The sequence below is a fragment of the Bufo gargarizans genome, chromosome 6 (genome assembly GCF_014858855.1).
Source record: "Bufo gargarizans isolate SCDJY-AF-19 chromosome 6, ASM1485885v1, whole genome shotgun sequence".
In the NCBI taxonomy this organism is placed as follows: domain Eukaryota; kingdom Metazoa; phylum Chordata; class Amphibia; order Anura; family Bufonidae; genus Bufo; species Bufo gargarizans.
The window spans coordinates 79,205,009-79,227,384 of NC_058085.1; the positions used below are offsets into that span (position 1 = coordinate 79,205,009).

General features: G+C 41.2%; 1 protein-coding gene across 6 annotated transcripts in view; it reads left to right on the top strand.

The window, feature by feature from the left end:
- The window catches only part of LOC122940015 (hyphal wall protein 2-like), a 30,652-nt gene extending 11,042 nt beyond the window's left edge, over positions 1-19,610 (top strand). The window contains exons 4-14 of one of the 6 annotated variants that reach the window (XM_044296306.1): positions 6,682-6,756; positions 6,977-7,051; positions 7,273-7,347; positions 7,927-7,980; positions 8,503-8,580; positions 9,744-9,800; positions 11,331-11,405; positions 11,555-11,824; positions 16,097-16,294; positions 17,334-17,386; positions 18,215-19,610. In XM_044296306.1, the coding sequence (XP_044152241.1) occupies positions 6,682-6,756; positions 6,977-7,051; positions 7,273-7,347; positions 7,927-7,980; positions 8,503-8,580; positions 9,744-9,800; positions 11,331-11,405; positions 11,555-11,824; positions 16,097-16,294; positions 17,334-17,365 (989 nt within the window). In that variant the 3' untranslated portion in view covers positions 17,366-17,386; positions 18,215-19,610. Of the gene's footprint in view, positions 1-6,681; positions 6,757-6,976; positions 7,052-7,272; positions 7,348-7,926; positions 7,981-8,502; positions 8,581-9,743; positions 9,801-11,097; positions 11,110-11,330; positions 11,406-11,554; positions 11,825-16,096; positions 16,296-17,333; positions 17,387-18,214 lie in introns of those variants that run through there. The other 5 variants (XR_006390226.1, XM_044296308.1, XM_044296307.1 and 2 more) reach the window with 5 other exon arrangements.
- The last annotated feature ends 2,766 nt before the right edge of the window (positions 19,611-22,376 follow it).

The window sequence follows — 22,376 nt, forward strand, 5'->3', positions numbered from 1 at the left end:
TATTACCATGACAGGACAACATAAGATTTATGGTGAAGGGTAAAGATGGGCGAATCGAATCCACGAAGTGGAATTCGATCCGAATTTAAAGATAAATTCGATTTGCCTCAAGACGAATTTTCTCATGCTTCGTGTCAGCGAATCGATTTAACAAAAAAACTCAAACTTACCTCCTCCATCTTGATTGAAGATCTTGGCCGAAATCCTGTGCGTTGTGATGTACCACGCCGGCCGGCTTGATGATGTAATCTTGCACCGCACGAGATTTTGCTCCAGATCTTCAAGCAAGATGGCGGCAGTGTGGCCCGTTGCCTGCAAACAGCGGCTGTAAGTTTGATAAAAATTTTTTAAAATATATTAAAGGGGTTGTCTGGGTTCAGAGCTGAACCCGGACATACCCATAATTTCACCCAGGCAGCCCCTCTGATGTTAGCATCGGAGCATCTCATGCTCCGATGCGCTCCCGTGCCCTGCGCTAGATCGCGCAGGGCACGGGCTCTTTTGTTTACAATAACACACTTCCTTCTCCAGGGGATGCACAGGTGAGTAATTCGGGTGTGGTTGTCAAATTAGGAGACTATAAAAACTCAGCAGTGTGAGCAGCACAGCCTCTTTGATTCCAGAGGGGAAACAAACCAGGCTGCTGTAGTGAGCTGCATCTATATTTATTTATATAAGGAGCTATATAACGCGAGTTTGACCGCGACGCGTGGTTGATTAAGTGTGGTTGCGTAAGTGTGACTTAAGATTAAGTGACTTTAGATTCAGGGACTTCAGTGGGGGACTGTAATTAGCCAGTTTCTTAGTACTACATTATATTGTATTTTTTGCTTTGCTGGTGTAATCCCCATTTAGTATGTGTTGCACAATTGACAATGCAGTCCAGTGCACATCTTGCATGATGTATGCAGTCCTGGAACAGGAGTTCAAGGGTGCATATCTTTGTTCAAGATGTGAGCAAATTACCAGTTTGGAATCGCTAATCGAGTCTCTAAACGGGCAAATTGCAACACTGAGAGGCATTGACAATTTGCAAAAGAGTTTGCTTCTCACCGAGCAAGCACTCTTTGGGGTAGATGAGGGGGAGGGTGACAGAGAGGAGGCTGAGGAAAGTGAGGTAGCTAGCTGGGTAACATTAAGAAAGCGGGGTAGAGGGAAGAGTGTCAGGGAGGCTAGCCCTGATCTGACACACCCCAACAAGTTTGCACGTTTGGCAGATGAGGGGGATGTCAGTCCAGGGATGGCACTGCCGCAGCCAGACACTTCCTCTGCCAGTCAGGGGAATGTCAGCTCCGGTAAGCAGGGGCCCAGGAGAGCAGGGCAGGCCAGACAGGTGCTGGTAGTGGGAGACTCAATTATTAGGGGAACAGATAGGGAAATCTGTCACAAAGACCGTAATCGCCGAACAGTGTGCTGTCTTCCTGGCGCTAGAGTTCGACACATCGCGGATCGGGTTGACAGATTACTGGGAGGGGCTGGAGAAGATCCAGCGGTCATGGTCCATATCGGAACCAATGACAAAGTTAGAGGTAGGTGGAGAGTCCTTAAAAATGATTTCAGGGATTTAGGTCAAAAGCTGAGGGCAAGGACCTCAAAGGTAGTATTTTCCGAAATACTACCTGTACCACGGGCCACACAAGAGAGGCAGCGGGAGATTAGGGAAATTAACAAGTGGCTCAAAAACTGGTGTAGGAAGGAGGGGTTTGGGTTCCTGGAGAACTGGGCCGACTTCTCTGTCGGCTACAGGCTCTATCGTAGGGACGGGCTGCACCTCAATGGGGAAGGGGCAGCTGTGTTGGGGAGGAAGATGGCTAGAAGGTTGGAGGAGTGTTTAAACTAGGGACTGGGGGGGAGGAAAATTACATTATAGGAGGGGAAGATAGTGCAGATAGGGACTGGGGGAGGGTAATTATGTTATAGAATGGGAAGATAGTGCAGATAGAGACCGGGGGCAAGGTAGTGAGACTGGGGGAGGAATGGAAGGAGGGACTAGAACAGTTCAGAAGGAAAGGTGTAGAGTAAAAAATATACATAAACCTCTCAAATGTATGTATACTAATGCCAGAAGCCTGACTAATAAAACTGGTGAACTGGAATTAGTGATGTGTGAGGAGGACTATGACATAGTGGGAATAACTGAGTCATGGCTGGATGATAGCTATGACTGGGCAGTTAATGTGCAGGGTTACAGTCTGTTTAGAAAAGATTGTCAAAATTGGAGAGGGGGAGGGGTCTGCCTTTATGTGAAGTCCGGTCTAAAGACCACACTCCGTGAAGATATAAGTGAGGGACATGAACATGTGGAGTCACTGTGGGTAGAGATACATGGCGCTAAAAACAATAATAAATTACTAATAGGAGTTTACTATAAACCACCTAACATACCAGAGTCCACAGAAAATCTACTACTAAACGAGATAGACGAGGCGGCAAATCATAATGAGGTGGTTATTATGGGGGACTTCAACTACCCAGATATAGACTGGGAAACTGAAACTTGTATATCTCATAAAGGAAACAGGTTCTTGGCAATAACTAAAGACAATTACCTCTCCCAACTGGTTCAGGACCCGACTAGAGGGACGGCCATACTGGACTTAGTATTAACCAATAGGCCTGACAGAACAACAGACGTGCAGGTTGGGGGACACCTGGGAAATAGTGACCACAAAGTAATAACCTTCCAATTATCATTCAAAAGAGTGTTTCTACAGGGAGGAACAAAAATACCAAACTTCAAAAAAGCTAAATTTAGCCAACTAAGAGAGGCCATAGGCCTAACTAAATGGGATAAAGTCCTCACAAATAAAAATACAGCCACAAAATGGGATATCTTTAAAAGCATCCTAAAATCTCATTGTGAGAGGTACATACCGTATGGGAATAAAAGGTTAAGGAACAAAAAGAAACCAATGTGGATAAACAGAACTGTAAAGAAAGCAATAAATGACAAAAAGAAAGCATATAAAACACTAAAACAGGAGGGTAGCACGGAAGCACTAAAAAACTATAAGGAAAAAAATAGAACATGCAAAAAACAAATAAAAGCGGCCAAACTAGAGACCGAGAGATTAATTGCCAAAGAGAGTAAAACTAACCCTAAAATGTTCTTCAATTATATAAATGTTAAAAAGTATAAATCTGAAGGTGTCGGCCCGTTAAAGAGTAATGAGGGGGAAGTCGCAGAGAGCGACGAGGAGAAAGCAAAGCTGTTAAATATTTTTTTCTCCAATGTATTCACTGAGGAAAATAAACTGTCAGATGACATGCCGAATGTTGAAATAAATTCCCCATTAAAAGTGTCCTGTCTGACCCAGGAAGAAGTGCAACAGCGACTTAGAAAGATTAAAATAGACAAATCGCCAGGACCGGATGGCATACACCCCCGTATCCTAAGGGAATTAAGTAATGTCATAGCCAGACCCTTATTTCTGATATTTGCAGATTCTATATTGACAGGGAATGTCCCACAGGATTGGCGCATGGCAAATGTGGTGCCAATATTCAAAAAGGGTCCAAAAACAGAGCCTGGAAACTATAGGCCGGTAAGTTTGACATCTGTTGTGGGTAAACTGTTTGAAGGTTTTCTGAGAGATGCTATGTTAGAGCATCTTAACGGAAATAAGCAAATAATGCCATATCAGCATGACTTTGTGAGGGATCGATCATGTCAAACAAATTTAATCAGTTTCTATGAGGAGGTAAGTTCTAGTCTTGACAGCGGCGAATCAATGGATGTCGTGTATCTGGACTTCTCCAAGGCATTTGACACTGTACCACATAAAAGGTTAGTATATAAAATGAGAATGCTCGGACTGGGAGAAAACGTCTGTATGTGGGTAAGTAACTGGCTCAATGATAGAAAACAGAGGGTGGTTATTAATGGTAAATACTCAGATTGGGTCACTGTCACTAGTGGGGTACCTCAGGGGTCAGTATTAGGCCCTATTCTCTTCAATATATTTATTAATGATCTTGTAGAAGGCTTGCATAGTAAAATATCAATTTTTGCAGATGACACTAAACTGTGTAAAGTAATTAACACTGAAGAGGACAGTATACTGCTACAGAGGGATCTGGATAGATTGGAGGCTTGGGCAGATAAGTGGCAGATGAGGTTTAACACTGACAAATGTAAAGTTATGCACATGGGAAGGAATAATGCAAGTCACCCGTACTTATTAAATGCTAAAACACTCGGTAACACTGACATGGAAAAAGATCTAGGAATTTTAATAAACAGCAAACTAAGCTGCAAAAAACAGTGTCAGGCAGCTGCTGCCAAGGCCAATAAGATAATGGGTTGCATCAAAAGGGGCATAGATGCCCGTGATGAGAACATAGTCCTACCACTTTACAAATCATTAGTCAGACCACACATGGAGTACTGTGTACAGTTCTGGGCTCCAGTGAACAAAGCAGACATAGCAGAGCTGGAGAGGGTCCAGAGGAGGGCAACTAAAGTAATAACTGGAATGGGGCAACTACAGTACCCTGAAAGATTAACAAAATTAGGGTTATTCACTTTAGAAAAAAGACGACTGAGAGGAGATCTAATTACTATGTATAAATATATCAGGGGTCAGTACAGAGATCTATCCCGTCATCTATTTATTCCCAGGACGGTGACTGTGACGAGGGGACATCCTCTGCGTCTGGAGGAAAGAAGGTTTGTACACAAACATAGAAGAGGATTCTTTACGGTAAGAGCAGTGAGACTATGGAACTCTCTGCCTGAGGAGGTGGTGATGGTGAGTACAATAAAGGAATTCAAAAGGGGCCTGGATGTATTTCTGGAGCGTAATAATATTACAGGCTATAGCTACTAGAGAGGGGTCGTTGATCCAGGGATTTATTCTGATTGCCTGATTGGAGTCGGGAAGGAATTTTTATTCCCCTAAAGTGAGGAAAATTGGCTTCTACCTCACAGGGGTTTTTTGCCTTCCTCTGGATCAACTTGCAGGATGACAGGCCGAACTGGATGGACAAATGTCTTTTTTCGGCCTTATGTACTATGTTACTATGTTACACTGCCGGGCGGAAGCCGCTTTATTGGCTAGGGAAGTGCTAAAGCCAGCCCATCAGTGCCGGTGACGTCATCGGGCTTCCTGGCAGCCCCATGGAGAGCCCGGTACGTCACCGGAACTCCGGAAAATGCCTTTGCCCTGCATGAACTGCTCCGATGCTCAAGTCAGGGGGGCTGCCTGGGTGAAAATGGAGGTATGTCCGGGTTCAGCTCTGAACACGGACAACCCCTTTAATGTCACACTGTTTTTACACTCAGATACTGCAATCATCTGAGGGGTACAATGATGGGGGGCGGCGCTATCGCTGCTCCCTCTCATTGCACCTGCTGCTTACAAATAAATGCACTTTGTGACAAAATTATTTGTCACGATGTGAATTTTTTTGTAAAATTCAACGAATCAGCCAAATCTAACTTTTCAGAAATTCACTTATCTCTAGTGAAGGGTAAAGTCTTTGATATTATTGTACAGCGTATTTCGTTCTAAAATAATCTTACTGTACTCCTGTGCACATGTGCCAATTCATGCTAGGTCGTGTGAACTTGTATAAAAATGCCTAGTCATTTTCTGCTTCTACTTTTAGTTTTCAGATGTCTTATCATGACCTATGATCAGACCTTGGACGTCACTGTAGGATATTAAGAAAATAGAACTGTAACAAATAAAAAATCGCCATCAATATCTCTATTAAAAATGCTGGAAATTCATGGAGTTTGCTTTATAAGTGTTAAAACAATGTTGGTGCATCTCAGATCCTAAACTGCGCCTTTATCTGAGCTGGCATATATTTCAGCTATAATCTATACCAGTTTCCTGATGTAAAATATGATGAATATGCCGGGCCCCCATTGCCTGGCCCCCTCCTGTCCCCATTTAAAAAAAATATATATTGGTGTGTGTGGTGCACAAGAAGGAAAAGTCTCAGTTTTTGCCATTTTCACTTCCAAAAGTTGGAAAAAATTTACATTGCCACTTTTTAAAAATAAAATGGGTTAACAGCCCATGATACGTCAGACAAAAGGAGGACATTTATGAAACCTCTGTACGGCAGAAAGCTGGCATCAAAAAGTTTGCCGGATGGTATACTTACGCAAAATTTAGCAACTTTTTGAAGCTTTAGAGCACCGCTTGCTTATTTCCAAACAGTGGGTGGAGTGGGGCAAGGAGTGGGATGTGCAAGGGCAGCCATAATTGGCCCTTCACAAGTATTATAATCTTTGCTAGGAAACTGGGGTAAATTATACCAGAAAACAACGCGGCAGTTACACGCTCCATCCCCTATACAAGCTATGTAGAAGCTATGTGGTTCCTACGTAGACTTCCGGTGTCAGAGCAACTCTGAAACAGATGTTCAACGAGGGTGGGGTTTGTCGGACCCCGCCAGAGGAAATGCCATCAATATAAAAATACTGGCAACCCCTTTAAGACTAGCGTATGAAACACAGTGGTCTTCTCTTACCCTATAGCTTGTTCATTCATCATCTTATGCCCAAGACTGACTCCAGGAGAATGTGGATGAATTTACTCCACCCTCTACTTGATCATCATAGAGCAAGCTTACCTAGATAGCCATGGGCCCCATTAAAAGTCCAGTGGACCCTGGTATCTGCCCAGGCTTTGTCTGGTCCTTACTTCTATTTTTTGTTGCTTGCAGCTGGCACTGATGCCGACACAACATTAACAAAAACCATTGTCACAGAACACCATACAAGTCATGTTTCACATGCAGGTAAGAGACAGTTTTGCTGCTGGCATAATGGTGGAAATGTAATTAGGAGTCAGAAATGTAAGGTCTAACAGGCATTGTAATATGACTACTGCCACTTATCTGGCTGTCAGTAGATGAGCATTCTTACCTAGATAGCCATGGGCCCCATTCAAAGTCCAGTGGACCCTGGTATCTGCCCAGGCTTTGTCTGGTCCTTACTTCTATTTTTTGTTGCTTGCAGCTGGCACTGATGCCGACACAACATTAACAAAAACCATTGTCACAGAACACCATACAAGTCATGTTTCACATGCAGGTAAGAGACAGTTTCGCTGCTGGCATAATGGTGAAAATGTAATTAGGAGTCAGAAATGTAAGGTCTAACAGACACTGTAATGTGACTACTGCCACTTATCTGGCTGTCAGTAGATGAGCATTCTTACCTAGATGGCAATGGGCCCCATTCAAAGTCCAGTAGCCCCTGGTATCTGCCCAGGCTTTGCCTGGTCATTATGTCTATTTCTTCTTGCCTTGCAGATGGCATTGATGCCGACACAACATCAACAAAAACCATTGTCACAGAACACCATACAAGTCATGGTATAGAAGCAGGTAAGAGACATTTTCATGGCTGGCATGATGGTGAAAATGTAATTAGGAGTCAGAAATGTATGTTCTAACAGACATTGTATTGTGACTACTGCCACTTATCTGGCTGTTCCTGCAGAGTTTTTGCAGGGTTCAGTGCATGTGTCTAACATGTTTTTCCAGCTCGTCACAGGTTGATGCATCTGGCAAGCAGCTTTCATTAGTTTATTGTGTATAATATGACTGTTCATGTCCTGGTTGTAAAGGTTCTGGTGGCTCCCTGAAAATAGGTATAATTCGACCTGTGCACGCTGGGCACCATTATCAGTTGTGGGTGACACACCAGTAGAGCATGAGAAGACATAGGTAGGTGTTTTTCACTGGTCAATAAGGATATACATGTAGGTAATGGACGGAATGGCTCGGCTGCTGATTTGAGAGATCTATCTTGATTGGCCGCAGGAGTGAGGGTTGCAATTTACTGTGGGCGCAGTCAGTTCTAGTTACAGCATTAGTTGGAACAATTCACTTATTGTGGTACTATAGTATTCCAGATGGTAGAAGGCCACTATGTGTGCTCATAATATTCTCCCTCTTTAAAAGGAAAAGAGACTAATCTTCCTATGGGAGGCCATAAGGAAACATCAGAGGCTCATGGTAAGTGTTATCAATTGTTTTACTCTTATTATATTCATGTCCACTGCGATTTTGTTACTCGTACAGTATGTCCTAGATGTTAATTTTGGAAAGATGCCAATACTAATGCAGCCTCATCGATTGGGATTATTACATGAATTTATGATACTATCAAAATGTGTGTAGACAAAAGTGTAGTAGTGTAGACCCATTTGAATTGGTACAGGTTAAACCCAGGAACATGGCCTAAGAGGTCCTGGCATTCAGGGGAACTGTAACTCTTACTGCAGGATATTCCAAGCTGGAGGCTCCAACCAAGAGCAGTGTTCCTGGCATGTCAGAACCCGGCGCCAGCAGTATGACCCATAGTCAGAGGTGAGACTGTAGAATAGTATGCGATAGGGGTCAGCAGCTCCAATCTTGACTTGAAAGTCCAAAAGCATGTTTACCTAGATAGCTAAAGACCATTTTCCAAGTCCAGTGGCCCCTGGCATCTGCCCCAGATTTTGCCAGGTCCTTACGTCTATTTCTTCCTGCTTACAGTGGCCATAGATGCCCACACACCAGGTGTAAAACACGTCAGCATCAAACCACTTACTGGACATGTTTTTGATACTACAGGTAAGGGTCAGTTTCATTGTCAGTATGGAAAATGTAATTAGGATTCCAGAATTGAGAGGTATCGGGGCAAATGTATTAATCCTGTCAAAAATGTAGACAGTGCAAACGTGCGCCAAAATCAGGGAACTTAAAGTGGCCCTGGAAAAAAACCTTAAAGTTGCCCCTTTCTTGAAGGTAGGTCAAAATTGACCGAAGGCGGGGCAACACAAGTAGGCAGGGCCAACATAAGTAGGCAGCGAAACTGAAGTAGGTGGGGTTAGAAATACACAAAAATCACAAATACAACATAATGTAGACAAATACAACGTCATATATTTATGGCAGACCTTGGGGCTTTTGTTGGACCTCCTACCACCACCATAAAGCATCGGACCCCTGCAATCACATTGTGGTGGACAGATGAACTTCCTCACACTTTAGATGCAGAGGTCTCTATGGACAGCTGCATCTAAAGGGATAAAACAGCCGGAGATTACATGTATTGGTATTAAATTAGTGCCCCAGTGCGAGACTTTTTTCAATAGCCAGGACATTGGGACTCAAGTGTGTATTGCATTGCAGTCTTTATAAGAAGTCCCTTGAATGACCGCCATAAATTGTTTTAAAAATACAGTGTTCGTATTCACTATGAGTGGTCGATCAGATTCAGATTTCTTTACACAATGTTATGGAATGTGTGAAATCATTAAAGGGGTTCTTGCAACCCCAAACCAAAGTTAATAAGTTACAGGAATGGCTGCAGCTGTCCACTTGACCATAGATGGAACCTCACACTTCCAGTCCACTGGGGACCAGAAGCAGCAGAGATGGGACTCTCGGTGCTAGAACAGAACTGCTTTCAATAACCTTTTTTTTCTTTTTACTTTATTTTACCCACATTAGCGGTGGTAATACATTTTGGTTTAGGGGTCTGACAACCCCTTTAATATTATTGCGACTGATCCTTATATTTTTGGGTTAATCGTTTAGGTGCAAAACAATAGTGCAGACAATATTGGATCATTAACTCATTTAAACCACGTGTCATTTGTAACAAGATTATTAAAATTGCATTTTCACTTATTGTCCGGCATTTCCCTTTAAGAATGTTGTACTGTAGTATTTCAGTATCATTATGTTATAGGAGTTGACAATGTATGCTCTGTCTACTTATTCTTAAAAAGCAATAGATAATGCTCTTCCTCCAGAAGACCCTAAGAAAGATACTTCAGAGCCTCATGGTAAGTCTTAAACATCATTCTAGTCTAATTACAGTATATCCATGTTTGCTGCTATTTTGTAGAATTTTGAGTGGATGGCAACTTTTAAAAATTTGGTTCCTTGGAGGTTTGCAGTGCCAATTTTTGTTCATAGACAACATGGCTTTTTTTGTGACACAGCATCACCTCAATGTAGATGATTGGGCTTGCTAACATCCGGGGCTGCTTTCTAGGAGGTACTGTCTTTGGCAACACCCAAGAGATTTGTCAATTCTTCCAGGAGTCTACAACATCTCCTCGTTTTCTGAGAGCCTCCCAATCGTGGGAGGTGCTGCCTGGCTTTGTCAGTTTTAACTTATTCCATTCAAAATGACAATATAGACACTAACGATACATTGAAAAAAAAAAAACACCATGCCTAATCAATAGAGAAACATGTGGTGGCACCAGAATTGACCTAGTCTGGTTGAATAATGAAAGTTGGTTCCAAAATAAAGTTGGGGTCTATCCTCCTGTAAATGAAGGCACTAACCCTATAGTACCCTATAGATTAGGTGGTGGACCCTATTCCACCCTACCTATCTAAATACAGAGCACCCAACCTGATAAGTGCAACCCCGTCTGGAACCTCACTATAACATACTCAATGTGCCCTACAATATGACTGACTTTCTGGAATTACATTACCTAGTAACTATACTTATTTCATGATCGCATTATATGAACGATTACCTTTGTCTATAATAAACACAATACTTCATATAATTTCCATTTTTATACCTATGTACGTACTGTATATGCTGCTTTGTTACTAATTTCTTTTTAACCTTTTACTTTGTTTAAAATTAATAGAAAAATTTATGAAAATAATTGCCCACTGCTCATGCTCTGACGCTTCGTGGTCTCCACTGGTCTCTCCTTCTCGACACACAGGAAATGACTACTTAACAAATCATCGGCTGCAGAAGTGACTCACATCAGTCAGTGATTGGCTGACTGTTCATTTCCTCTGTGTCAAGCAGGACAGTAGACAGACCAGTGGAGACCTACGAAGTGTTGGACCAGGAGTGGCAGGGGATCTAGTGAACATTGTTTCTTTTTTGTTTTGAACTATTTTTGAGCCTTTGGTAAAAAAAAAAATATATATAATAAAACTAGTCATCAGAAACCCCCTTTAAAGAGGATGCCATGTGAAAAAAAAACGTTATTTTAAATAGAAGCCAACCCAGCGATCAGATGATTGTCCCGGGTCCGGCTTCTCTAGTGACTAACTGTTACTCCTTGGTGACCATTGTCACAGAACACCATACAAGTCATGTTTCACATGCAGGTAAGAGACAGTTTCGCTGCTGGCATAATGGTGAAAATGTAATTAGGAGTCAGAAATGTAAGGTCTAACAGACACTGTAATGTGACTACTGCCACTTATCTGGCTGTCAGTAGATGAGCATTCTTACCTAGATGGCAATGGGCCCCATTCAAAGTCCAGTAGCCCCTGGTATCTGCCCAGGCTTTGCCTGGTCATTATGTCTATTTCTTCTTGCCTTGCAGATGGCATTGATGCCGACACAACATCAACAAAAACCATTGTCACAGAACACCATACAAGTCATGGTATAGAAGCAGGTAAGAGACATTTTCATGGCTGGCATGATGGTGAAAATGTAATTAGGAGTCAGAAATGTATGTTCTAACAGACATTGTATTGTGACTACTGCCACTTATCCATTTTTTCCAGCTCTCATAACCATGCCTATTCTTATTTAACTTTTTAGTTGTTACAGACTCTCTCTCAAAACCAACCATGAAGTACATCCCACTTGGCAAGAATGAAATGCATATAACTTGTTTCTCTAAGTCCAGAGTTCTACCCATCCGGTATCAGCTCTTCCTACATGAGCGCATCCTACAGGAGAAGATTGTTTATAAATCAGAACCTGCAAACTTCACCATGCGAATGACCCCAGGAACTAAAGTTTATCTCATCTGCACTGCAATAAGCCCAAGTGGTGAAAAGTCAAGTAACGAAGTGACGCTACGTGTAGGTACGGATAGGTACATAGTGACTGATTGTTTATCCACTTTGGACACATTCTATTATATTGATCATATATGATAGCATACCCTTGGATAAATGGGTAGAGGCTGGAGTTTGCTTTCTAGAGATAATCCATCCATGTGGAAGCTTTGTAGTACACATTATTCTATGCTTTAAGGTCCATAATCATGGGCTGAAGGTCATCTGAACGAATGTATAAACATTTGTTCTCAATCATTGCCCCATGTAAGCATGTCCACCAATCCAACTGCTCGTTATCCCTTGATAACTTTCATGTGGACATAAAAATCATCATCTGTCTGGAGCACATCGCTGAGCGTGTAATGCTGTGAACGATGATTCTTTTGTTCAACTTGCTATTGTGTTGGTGCTCGTTATTTGTTCATGTAAATGGGTCCTTATACTACTGGTGAATGTACTACAAGGCACTATAGACAGATGACTAGGGCTCATGACAATTTCGGGACCCTTTGTCAAGAAAGACAAGGATGCAAGATTTATCTAAGAGACTTGCTCCTGCCTCCTCCTAAGTAGTTCTTGAGTCAATGAATATCTATTACAAACTGATGGTGGTGGAGCTGTCAAATATTAAAGTGGTTGTCCGGTGTAGCTAGTTTTGGAAAAGGGTTTGGTTGAATAAATATAGGCAGTGATTCTCACCTCATTGGTCTCCATGCTTACTGTATAACCTTTGTCATCTAAATATCTGTAAAGAATAAATCAAGGCAACTGGACGTACTGTAGATTTCTTGAAAACGTTTCACTCGTTCTTCCAACGAGCTTTCTCAATTCTGAGTGATTGTACAAAAAATTCTGGGAATAAATATGTAACTGAATCCACATCTGGTAATTATACCCAGCATTGGGTCAAAGGTGTTGATTCCATTATCATAATTGGAGTCAGTAGGTGATAAAGACTTCCCAGAAAAAGGTGTCAAGACAGCATTATACGTGGCAGACAATAGATGTCTAACCCCCCCACCACTATTCAAGCTTGGCTTCTCCATTTTTACGTAGATGGCCTCCTTTACAGATATATACCATGACCTGGATAAATGAGAACCTTCACAGACATTTGTCATCTAAAGGTCACAATAGAAAGTTTCTATCAAGTAGCTATATAGTACTTGCGCTGCTGGTCCCAGAAGTGAAGTGGGTTGTGTTCACACAGAGAAAACAGAAGTAGTATTGGAACCGCGCTGCTCAGTCAAATAAGACCTTTTCTTTCAGTGCACATATCTACATGGCGAGACACAAGACAAAGATACTTTTGTTGTTTGTTCCACAAACTTCTAGAGGATTCTCTATAGAGTATCATCAAAAATCACACAATAGTGAAGTACCTCCGATGCTTTTAAAATAAAAGTGGTTTTATTATACTCACAAGCATGTTAAAATTGCCGGCATATCATAAAATTTGATGCGTATCACAGCCCGACCCGGGTTTCGCACAAGGCTTCGTCAGGGGCGATATCTAAAGTTCCCCTGCGGTAAGTTTGTTATATCTAAACCATCCCCCAATTCTTGAACTTGCAGAAAGATCCACCCCAAACCACACTTAAAACAAGGGAGTTAACCCCTCCATAGCCTACTTACTTATCCCACATACCTAGAAGATATTAGCTGCATCCCTCTCATAGAAAACATCGATTAACATTTTTTTAAATCAGTATAACGACGTCAATCTAAAACAATGTATAAATATAAAAGAATAAAATACATACAGCATTATTACAACTACCATTTGCTTTATCTTCACGCAACCCATTCATTAAAGGTCACATCTTCTAGTTGGCCAATAGAGACAGGTGATCGTTCTTCATTCACAGTATGGTAACATGTTTAAACAACTGCATAACCCTCCTCCTACACAATAGTAGTCATGTGTCTAAAGCGACCAATGGATACATAGTATTACTCTTCATTCGTAATCTCATCCCTTCTCCGCGTTTCCATATAGAAGGTTGTCCTAGTTCACACCTACAGTTTCTTGACATCCTTCTAAATGCCTACATCGACACTACCAGTTGCCATCATGACCCATGGTTAAAAAATATTCCAAAGGGCCAATTTAGAAGTTTGTCAAGAAACTGTACAGAAGTAATGGATTATAGGGTACAAAGTAAGGTCATACAAGAACGTTTTCTAGAGAAAGGTTATGATGAAAAAAAACTGAAAGAATGTATGGGAAACATCGAGGAAAATAAGAATAAAACAGAGAGTGGAAAAAAGAAAATAGAAAGGGATTTCCGAATCACTTTTATGACGCAATATAATACTGATGTGGGCTATATAAAAAATGCTATAAAAAAAAAATTGGTCTATTCTCAAAAATGACCCAATACTAGGGAAAAACATCCCGGATCGCCCAGACATTGTGTATAAAAAAAAGCTCAGAATTTGCAAATGCACCTAGTAAATAGTTCTATTCCAGCCATTCAAAAGATAAAAAATGTACATAAGTTCACATGGTGCGGTTTTTGTGGTGGGTGTAAATAGGACGAAGCACGCGGAAAGTGTAAAGTCGTCAGCTAATGGGCAGGAGTTCAAGGTGACTGGGGGGTCTATCCTGTGAGAAAGAAGGGGTCATCTACGTTTTGGAGGGCCCTTGTGGCCTCCAATACGTGGGGAGGACATTGATAAAGGTTTGGTCACACACAGCCGTTTCTCTGCACTTCAAGGAATTCCATGAAAAAAATCCTAAAGGTCTTAAGTTTATGGGAATTGAGTCAGTAAAAACATATTGGTGAGGTGGTGATCTTGATGCGCAGATCAATAAGCGTGAGGTAGAATGGATATATAAGCTTAACACCGTACAGGCAAAAGGGATAAATATAGAATTTGACCTGAAACCATGTTTGGTCTAATTCCGTTAAAAAGCACTCTACCTCAAATAATAGAAAAATATACCGCAAAAACTTAAATGCTTTAAAGGCGTAACAATGTAATTACCATCAGTCCTTTGGTGTAGCTCTAACCACTATCCAGTGTGCCGATGATATATCGGGCACTGTAGAGAAAATACGTGAGAGATGATGAAGCAAATAGGTGTGAACTAGGACAACCTTCTATATGGAAACGCGGAGAAGGGATAAGATTACGAATGAAGAGTAATACTATGTATCCATTGGTCACTTTAGACACGTGACTACTGTTGTGCAGGAGGAGGGTTATGTAGTTGTAGTTTAAACATGTGACCATACTGTGAATGAAGAACGATCACCTGTCTCTATTGGCCAACTAGAACATGTGACCTTCAATGAATGGGTTGCGTGAAGATAAAGCAAATGGTAGTTGTAATAATGCTGTATGTATTTTATTCTTTTATATTTATACATTGTTTTAGATTGACGTCGTTATACTGATTTGAAAAAATGTTTATTGATGTTTTCTATGAGAGGGATGCAGCCATTATCTTCTAGGTATGTGGGATATGTAAGTAGGCTATGGAGGGGTTAACTCTCTTGTTTTAAGTGTGGTTTGGGGTGGATCTTTCCGCAAGTTCAAGTATTGGGGGATGGTTTAGATATAACAAACTTACCGCAGAGGAACTTTAGATATCAACCCTGACGAAGCCTTGTGCGAAACCCGGGTCGGGCTGTAATATACGCATCAAATTTTATGATATGCCGGCAATTTTAACATGCTTGTGAGTATAATAAAACCACTTTATTTTAAATGCATCGGACGTACTTTACTATTGTGTGATTTTTGATACTCCATAGAGAATCCTCTAGAAGCTTGTGGAACAAACAACGAGAGTATCTTTGTCTTGTGTCTCGCCACGTGGATATGTGCACCAAAAGAAAAGGTCTTATTTGAATGAGCAGCGCGGTTCCAATACTACTTCTCTCAACCTTTGTTATCTGCTTCCTGGTCCTATCAAGGCACACAGGAAATGCCAATCGCTGGGCGCAGTGGTGATCATTGGCTGAGCATTTCCTGTGTATCAAGATGGGACCAGGAAGTAGAGACCATCATGGGACTCAGCATCAGAATGGGAGAGGTGGGAGGATCATTGTGTTGAGTATCACTTCATTTATTATTATTTTCTTCAACTCACTTGGACCCCTTTCCTAAAACTTTTTCCCACTGGATAACCCCTTTAACCCCTTAAGAAATACGGTGTGACATGGTTCAAGGGATTTCCCCATTTTTAAAAAAAGAATGTATAGAGAAGGTATATGACATTGGGTTTCTTGTTGGTGTTGCCACTCTATAGTGTCTGATGCTTAATATGGTTCTTCTTTCTATTCAGATGATTCTGCAGTCCCAGAAAAAGATTCTGAGCCGGATCAAAAAGATCATGATAGTGGACATGAGCATCTCATCTCTCCTCAATATATCCTGACATCAGTGACCCGAGAAGCTCGAGAATGGAACAACTTGGTGCTAATCACCTGTGGTCCCCTTCTCCTTCTAATCTTGGTCATTGTAATTGCTGTTTCATATTTACGTGAGTCCTGTTCCTATTCTGTAGATGTAGCAAATGGAGGCTTAGGAAACTACATGGACACTACTATGAGACACTAGTATAATGTGTGCGTGACCTACTATATGGACATTTTTAGAATGACAATTATTATAGATCTTGGGGTCATTGGTTCTCCTTACAGAGATTCAGCTGGTGCATTTATTAAAAGTGGCATCGTTTTAGCTAAAGCTTAACTAATTTTATTGACATTCACTGAATGCTGCAACAAATTTATCACGTGCCCTAATTAATAAATCTATCCTAACATACATCAATGCTATTAACTTTAACACTGGCTAAAATTATGGCACTTTTTCCAACTGGAGAAAAGACTTCATAAATGTATCTAAAGACATGCCCCACTTTTACAAGCCAACATGCATGGAGCAAGTGGCTCTAAAATATGGCGGAAATGATTATACATATGTTGTGCAGCGTACACAGACGCTATTTCAAAATAAAATGCACAAAAATAATGAATATACATTGATAAATTTTGGCATTGATGAAGAATTTGGCTGAGATGATGACTTCAGAGAAGCTGTTCATACTGTTTTATCTTACTGGATTGTGAAGCTAGGTTTACATGGGCCGATGGAACAGCCGATTGTCGGGAAGGAAGTGTTCCTTCCTGACAGCTGGCTGCTCGTTCAGTGAAGAAGACAACTGTATTTAGTTGCCACAATCTCCTTCACAGTTTGGGTATGAGGGATCGCTATTGTGATCGCTGGTCTCCATACTGCTGCATTGTTTCTGGACAGAAGATGTTTAGCTAGCACAATCTGCTGCCCAGGAACAATGATTGGAGTGCCTGCACAAATTACAGTTTCACCTGATATAGGAGCATTTCACTCGTTCTTCGGTGATCGGTGGCACATTTAGATGGCCAGATTATTGGGAACAAGCGTTTGCAGGAACGGTCATTTCCAATAATCTGACCGATTATTGGTACATGTATATCCACCTTAATTCTGTAAACTATCCATCTGTGAGATTTCTATTTTTTTTGTCTTTAAACCAGGAAGCCAAAAGGAACAACTTATACAAGTCTGAATCCATATTGATTGGCAGCAGGTAAGTGTCTTCTACATCAGCTTATATATTCTTCTGACTATTAAAGGCCAGGGCTGTTCTGCCTGGTGTACAACTGTGTTGCTGCCCACCTCCCCAGATCAGAAGCTTCTCTGTATCTAATTTGGTGAGAGACTGTAACTCCTCCTTTCAGTTAATTTCACAGCCATGCGGCTTTCTCAAGCTTGAGAAAGACCCCTAATAAGATTGAATTTTTTTTTACTGTTTATGTCAATGAAACGCTGAGGAGTTTGATTAACATCTGGAGAGTTACGTTTCTTTCCTAGAATGTTATGAGGGTCTGGAGAACCAGAACATATTTTGAACATACATCCATACCTGTTTTTCATATCAGCGCTTTGCTTCCCCTGTTCCCAACATTATTTCATCCTGGCAGTATGTTTACATGCAGCACTTCCTGTTTTCATCAACTTCCTGTGGGTTTTCTAACTAGTCTCAGTATGCTTTGCTCTGTAATGCTTCTCAAGGCTTGCTCCTTCTAACTTACAAGGAGACGGGGAGTGTGGAGGGTGCTTTGCGACAGCAAAGGAAACAGTGTGGCAGGTGTAGCAAGCCTTGAGAAACTTTACAGAGTGTGCTGGGATTGGTTAGAAAACCTAAAAGGAAGCTGATGAAAACAGGAAGTTTTGCATGTAAACATCCTGCCAGGATTCAGTGATGCTGAGAACAGGGAAAGCAAAGCACTCACATGAATAACTGGTATACAGGGCAAAAATATGCAGTGTTTGGAATAGTCTTCAGAGATAAAAAAGAAAAATTATTATGAAACCTCTTTAAATCTTAAAGTCTTGAACATTTCCTTTTTTTCAGGATCTTTTGAGAACCTCATAGTTACTATTTTGTTGGGACTGAAGATACACATCTCAAGAACTTACAGATCCACAAGGAAAATAACTGCAGAGACACCTCCTCAACACGAAAGTCATTTTTAATGCCATTGCCATTTTTAATGCCATTGCTGCCCAGACAAAACCTTAAGATTTGGGTTAACACTGAGTGGGCAACCACATCAATACCAGAGATAGCTTTTATTCAACTCTTAGTTGGACATGTAGGTTAAATGAAACTTCTAACCACAGGGTTGACTCTTGCTTAAAGAGTAACTAAACATTTGAATATATTTTTGTTAACATGTCCATTTTGTATTTTGAATAGACTCCCCCCCCCCTTCCCTAAAGCGCACCATTCCCTGTGTGCTTAAAATCCACTTTTCTGTACGGAGAACACATTTTATCAATGGGGCCGCAGAGCAGTGAGTACGGGCAGGACCACACATTGCTGCTCCTGCCCGTGCCCCCCGAGGTTGGCTAAATGCTGGTATAGCATTTGGATACCCTGTAACCATGTGCTATGCCAGGATTAGCTGAGCGGAGCGGCTCTCGCCTGTGCCTGCTTCACTAAGAGTCCTGCATGTCAACTTTTAGCTTAGCGAAGCAGATGTCTCCTAATAACTTCGACGGAACCAACACCAACTTAGGGCTTTATTGAGACCGGCGTCTAAAACACCAATCTTAATAAGCCTGTCCACAGGTTGTGCGTTGTATTGCAACTCAGCAGCCAACCCTGGACAACCCCTCTAATTAAAATTTCCATCAAAGTGTGGCAAAATGTTTCCTTAAAAATAGAAATGGTATTATATGCATTATACGCAAAACATACAAGAGATCCCTGTAAGGTGTATGTATGCCTTTCTACATTATATATATTATTTTAATCTTAATAAGTCTGGAGTTTTATGATAGAAACATGACAGAAAACAATGTACGGTGTGACCTGGCGTCTTCAGCTCTCAATGAATATAGCGCATGCTACACTGGCCTCAGTGGTCTACAACGCTGTGTATATGACAGTTACAGAATACACACCAACTGTTAACTAGTCTGGTGGCGATGGGAGGATCAGACTACTGGGTTAGAATGTAGTCTGTAACCACGGAGACACATAGGTCTGCACAGGAGCTGTAGACATAGAAGAGAAGGAGGCGTTTTTCTTTTTTTCCAAATCAAGACTATTTGTTAAGTTGCTTCATTAAATGCACAGGAGCAATTAGAAAAATACTTTGCAAGGTATATGTAACCAATAATCAATGTAACTACAGATATAGCGCAGGTACTAGATGTTTTCTATATGTGGACGTATGAATATGGATTTATACACCATTATATTGCATTTTAATCCTATTAATAAAAGAAAATCTTAAACTTTATGGAATTTTCTGTAATAATTTCATTTTGTACCAGTTTATAATTCGCTATCCTCCTTCTGTACTTGTGGTTTTATATTTTTTTAAGGAGGCACAACATGACAACACTTCACCTCTAGGACATAAAATCACTGTTAAAAGCAAAGCTGCATGAAGGCGGCCATATATCTACAAAGCTCACAGTGCATGGGGTCTTCTAAAATATATATTGATTTAATTTGCACGAAAGTTTCAATTGTGTCACTGCCTGAGAAAATGCTAATAAAAACACTTGCTTTATTCAATCTGATTAAGAACGGGCTAACTGCCCTTCGGGATACCAAATCAGGCAGCAGGGGAAGCGGGAATCCCAGTGCATTTATCAGGGATGATATCATGACTTCCCACCCCCTGCACCCACTCTTGTGCCACCAACTCTGAATGGCAGCTACAAATAAGGGTACAAGAGACGTAAATCTCAGAGTACCAGGCTGAAGCTGACCTCAAAGCAATCCGATCAGCGCACTGAGAGTTAAACAAGGCAGCAGGTACACCGACCACCAGAACAGAAATTGTGCAGAGGATGCAGTGTACATAAAAATCTGAGCAGCAGATCCTGCACCCAAAGCTGGAATGATCCAGAAAAACCACCATCCGCGGTCCTTTACCATTGGTGTCATCCAGATCAGTTGCTTAATTTTATTGATTAATAACCACACTTTTTTAAATCATCGTTATTGGGGATTTGATGTGTTTTTAGTTTTTGTCATTAGATTACCTTTTACTTAAATTTTTTACATTTTATATGAACGAAATTGTTTCTCGCAGTGATCCTGGTAGTGGGGTGCCAATCTCTTCTTATTTTACATTTCATTTGGAAATTGAGGTCTGGAGGAGGAGACACACCATCCAAGATGCTTTTGACTTCCAGTGAGAACTAGTCCATTGTCAGTGATGGTTTGGGAAACCATGTCATCTGCTGGTGTTGGTCCACTGTGTTGTATCCAAATTCAGCATAGCCGTCTTCCAGGAAATTTTAGAGCACTTCCTTCGGTTGACAAGCTTTATGGAGATGCTGATTTCATTTTCCAGCAGGACTTGGCACCTGCCCATGGTGCCAAGAGTACCAATACCTGGTGTAATAACCAACGTTATTACTGTGCATGATTGGCCAGCAAACTCGCCTGACTTAAACTCCATATGAGAAAGATAAGGGACACCAGGCCCAACAATGCAGACAAGCTGAAGGCCAAGATCAAACCAACCTGGGCTTCCATAACATCTCAGCAGTGTCCCAGGCTGATCACCTCCATGCCACGCCGCATTGATGTAGCAATTCATGCAAAAGGAGCCCCAACTAAGTATTGAGTGCATAAACTCTACATACTTTTCAGTAGGCTAACATTTCTGTATTATAAATAATTTTTTTAATTGGTCTTTTATAATATTCTACTTTTGTGAGATCCTGACTTTTGGGTTTTCATTAGCTGTAAGCCATAATCCTCAATATTAAAAAAGACACTTGGACTAGATCCTTCTGTGTATAATGAATCTATGGAATATATGAGTTTCACTTTTTGAATCGAATTACTGAAAGAAATTAACTTTTTGATGAAATTCTAATTTATTGAGATGCACCTGTACAAATGAGACTTGATCAGGTTTAAGGCCCTTACTGGTGCTGACTGCAGCCCCATAACCATCAGACGGCATCTGAGACTGAAGGGCTTCAAAAACAAAAAACGTCTTCAAAGACCTCGTCTTCTTGAACACCACAGAACTGCTCGTTTGGACTTTGCAAGAGAGAACTAAACATGGGACATTCAAAGGTGGAAGAAAGTTTTATTCTCTGATGAGAAAAAATTTAACCTTGATGGTCCTGATGGTTTCCAACGTTACTGGCATGACAAGCAGATCCCACCTGAGATGTTTTCTACGTGCCACAGTGGAGGGGGCGCCATAATGGTCTGGGGTGCTTTTTCCTTTAGTGGAACAATGGAGCTTCAGGAAGTGCAGGGGCGTCAAACGGCCGCTGGCTATGTCCAGATGTTGCAGAGAGCCTTCCTCATAAATGACGGCCCTCGTCTGTGTGGTAACGACTGGGTTTTTCAACAGGACAACGCTACAGTACACAATGCCCGCAGGACAAGGGACTTCTTCCAGGAGAATAACATCACTCTTTTGGCCCATCCTGCATGTTCCCCTGATCTAAATCCAATTGAGAACCTTTGGGGATGGATGGCAAGAGAAGTTTACAAAAATGGACAACAGTTCCAGACAGTAGATGGCCTTCGTGCGGCCGTCTTCACCACTTGGAGAAATGTTCCCACTCACCTCATGGAAACGATTGCATCAAGCATGCCGAAATTAATTTTGGAAGTGAGAAACAATAACGGCGGAGCCACTCATTACTGACTTCATGTTTGGAAGTTGGATTTCTGTTTTGGGGGTGAGGGGGGGGGGGGGGTTAGTTTTTTTTGGGGAGGTGTGGTCCTAAACTTTTGATCAGCTGAAAAACAGCCTGTTTCAGTTTATTCATTGTTTTCATTAAAGTAAATGCTCAAAAAATGTTATGTCTCACTCCCATTTCTTCTTGTTGCATGTTGAAGCTCTACTAGAAACCTTGTAAAGATCCAGCCATGCTAAATATGATTTTTTGCCATTTTTCAAGTGGTCTTAAACTTTTGATCAGGACTGTATTACAAAGCCTACATACAGTATGTGATCTTTCCTTTTCTCTTGCAGGCATGTTAAAGGGGTTCTGTAGTTCATTTAAACTGATGACCTATC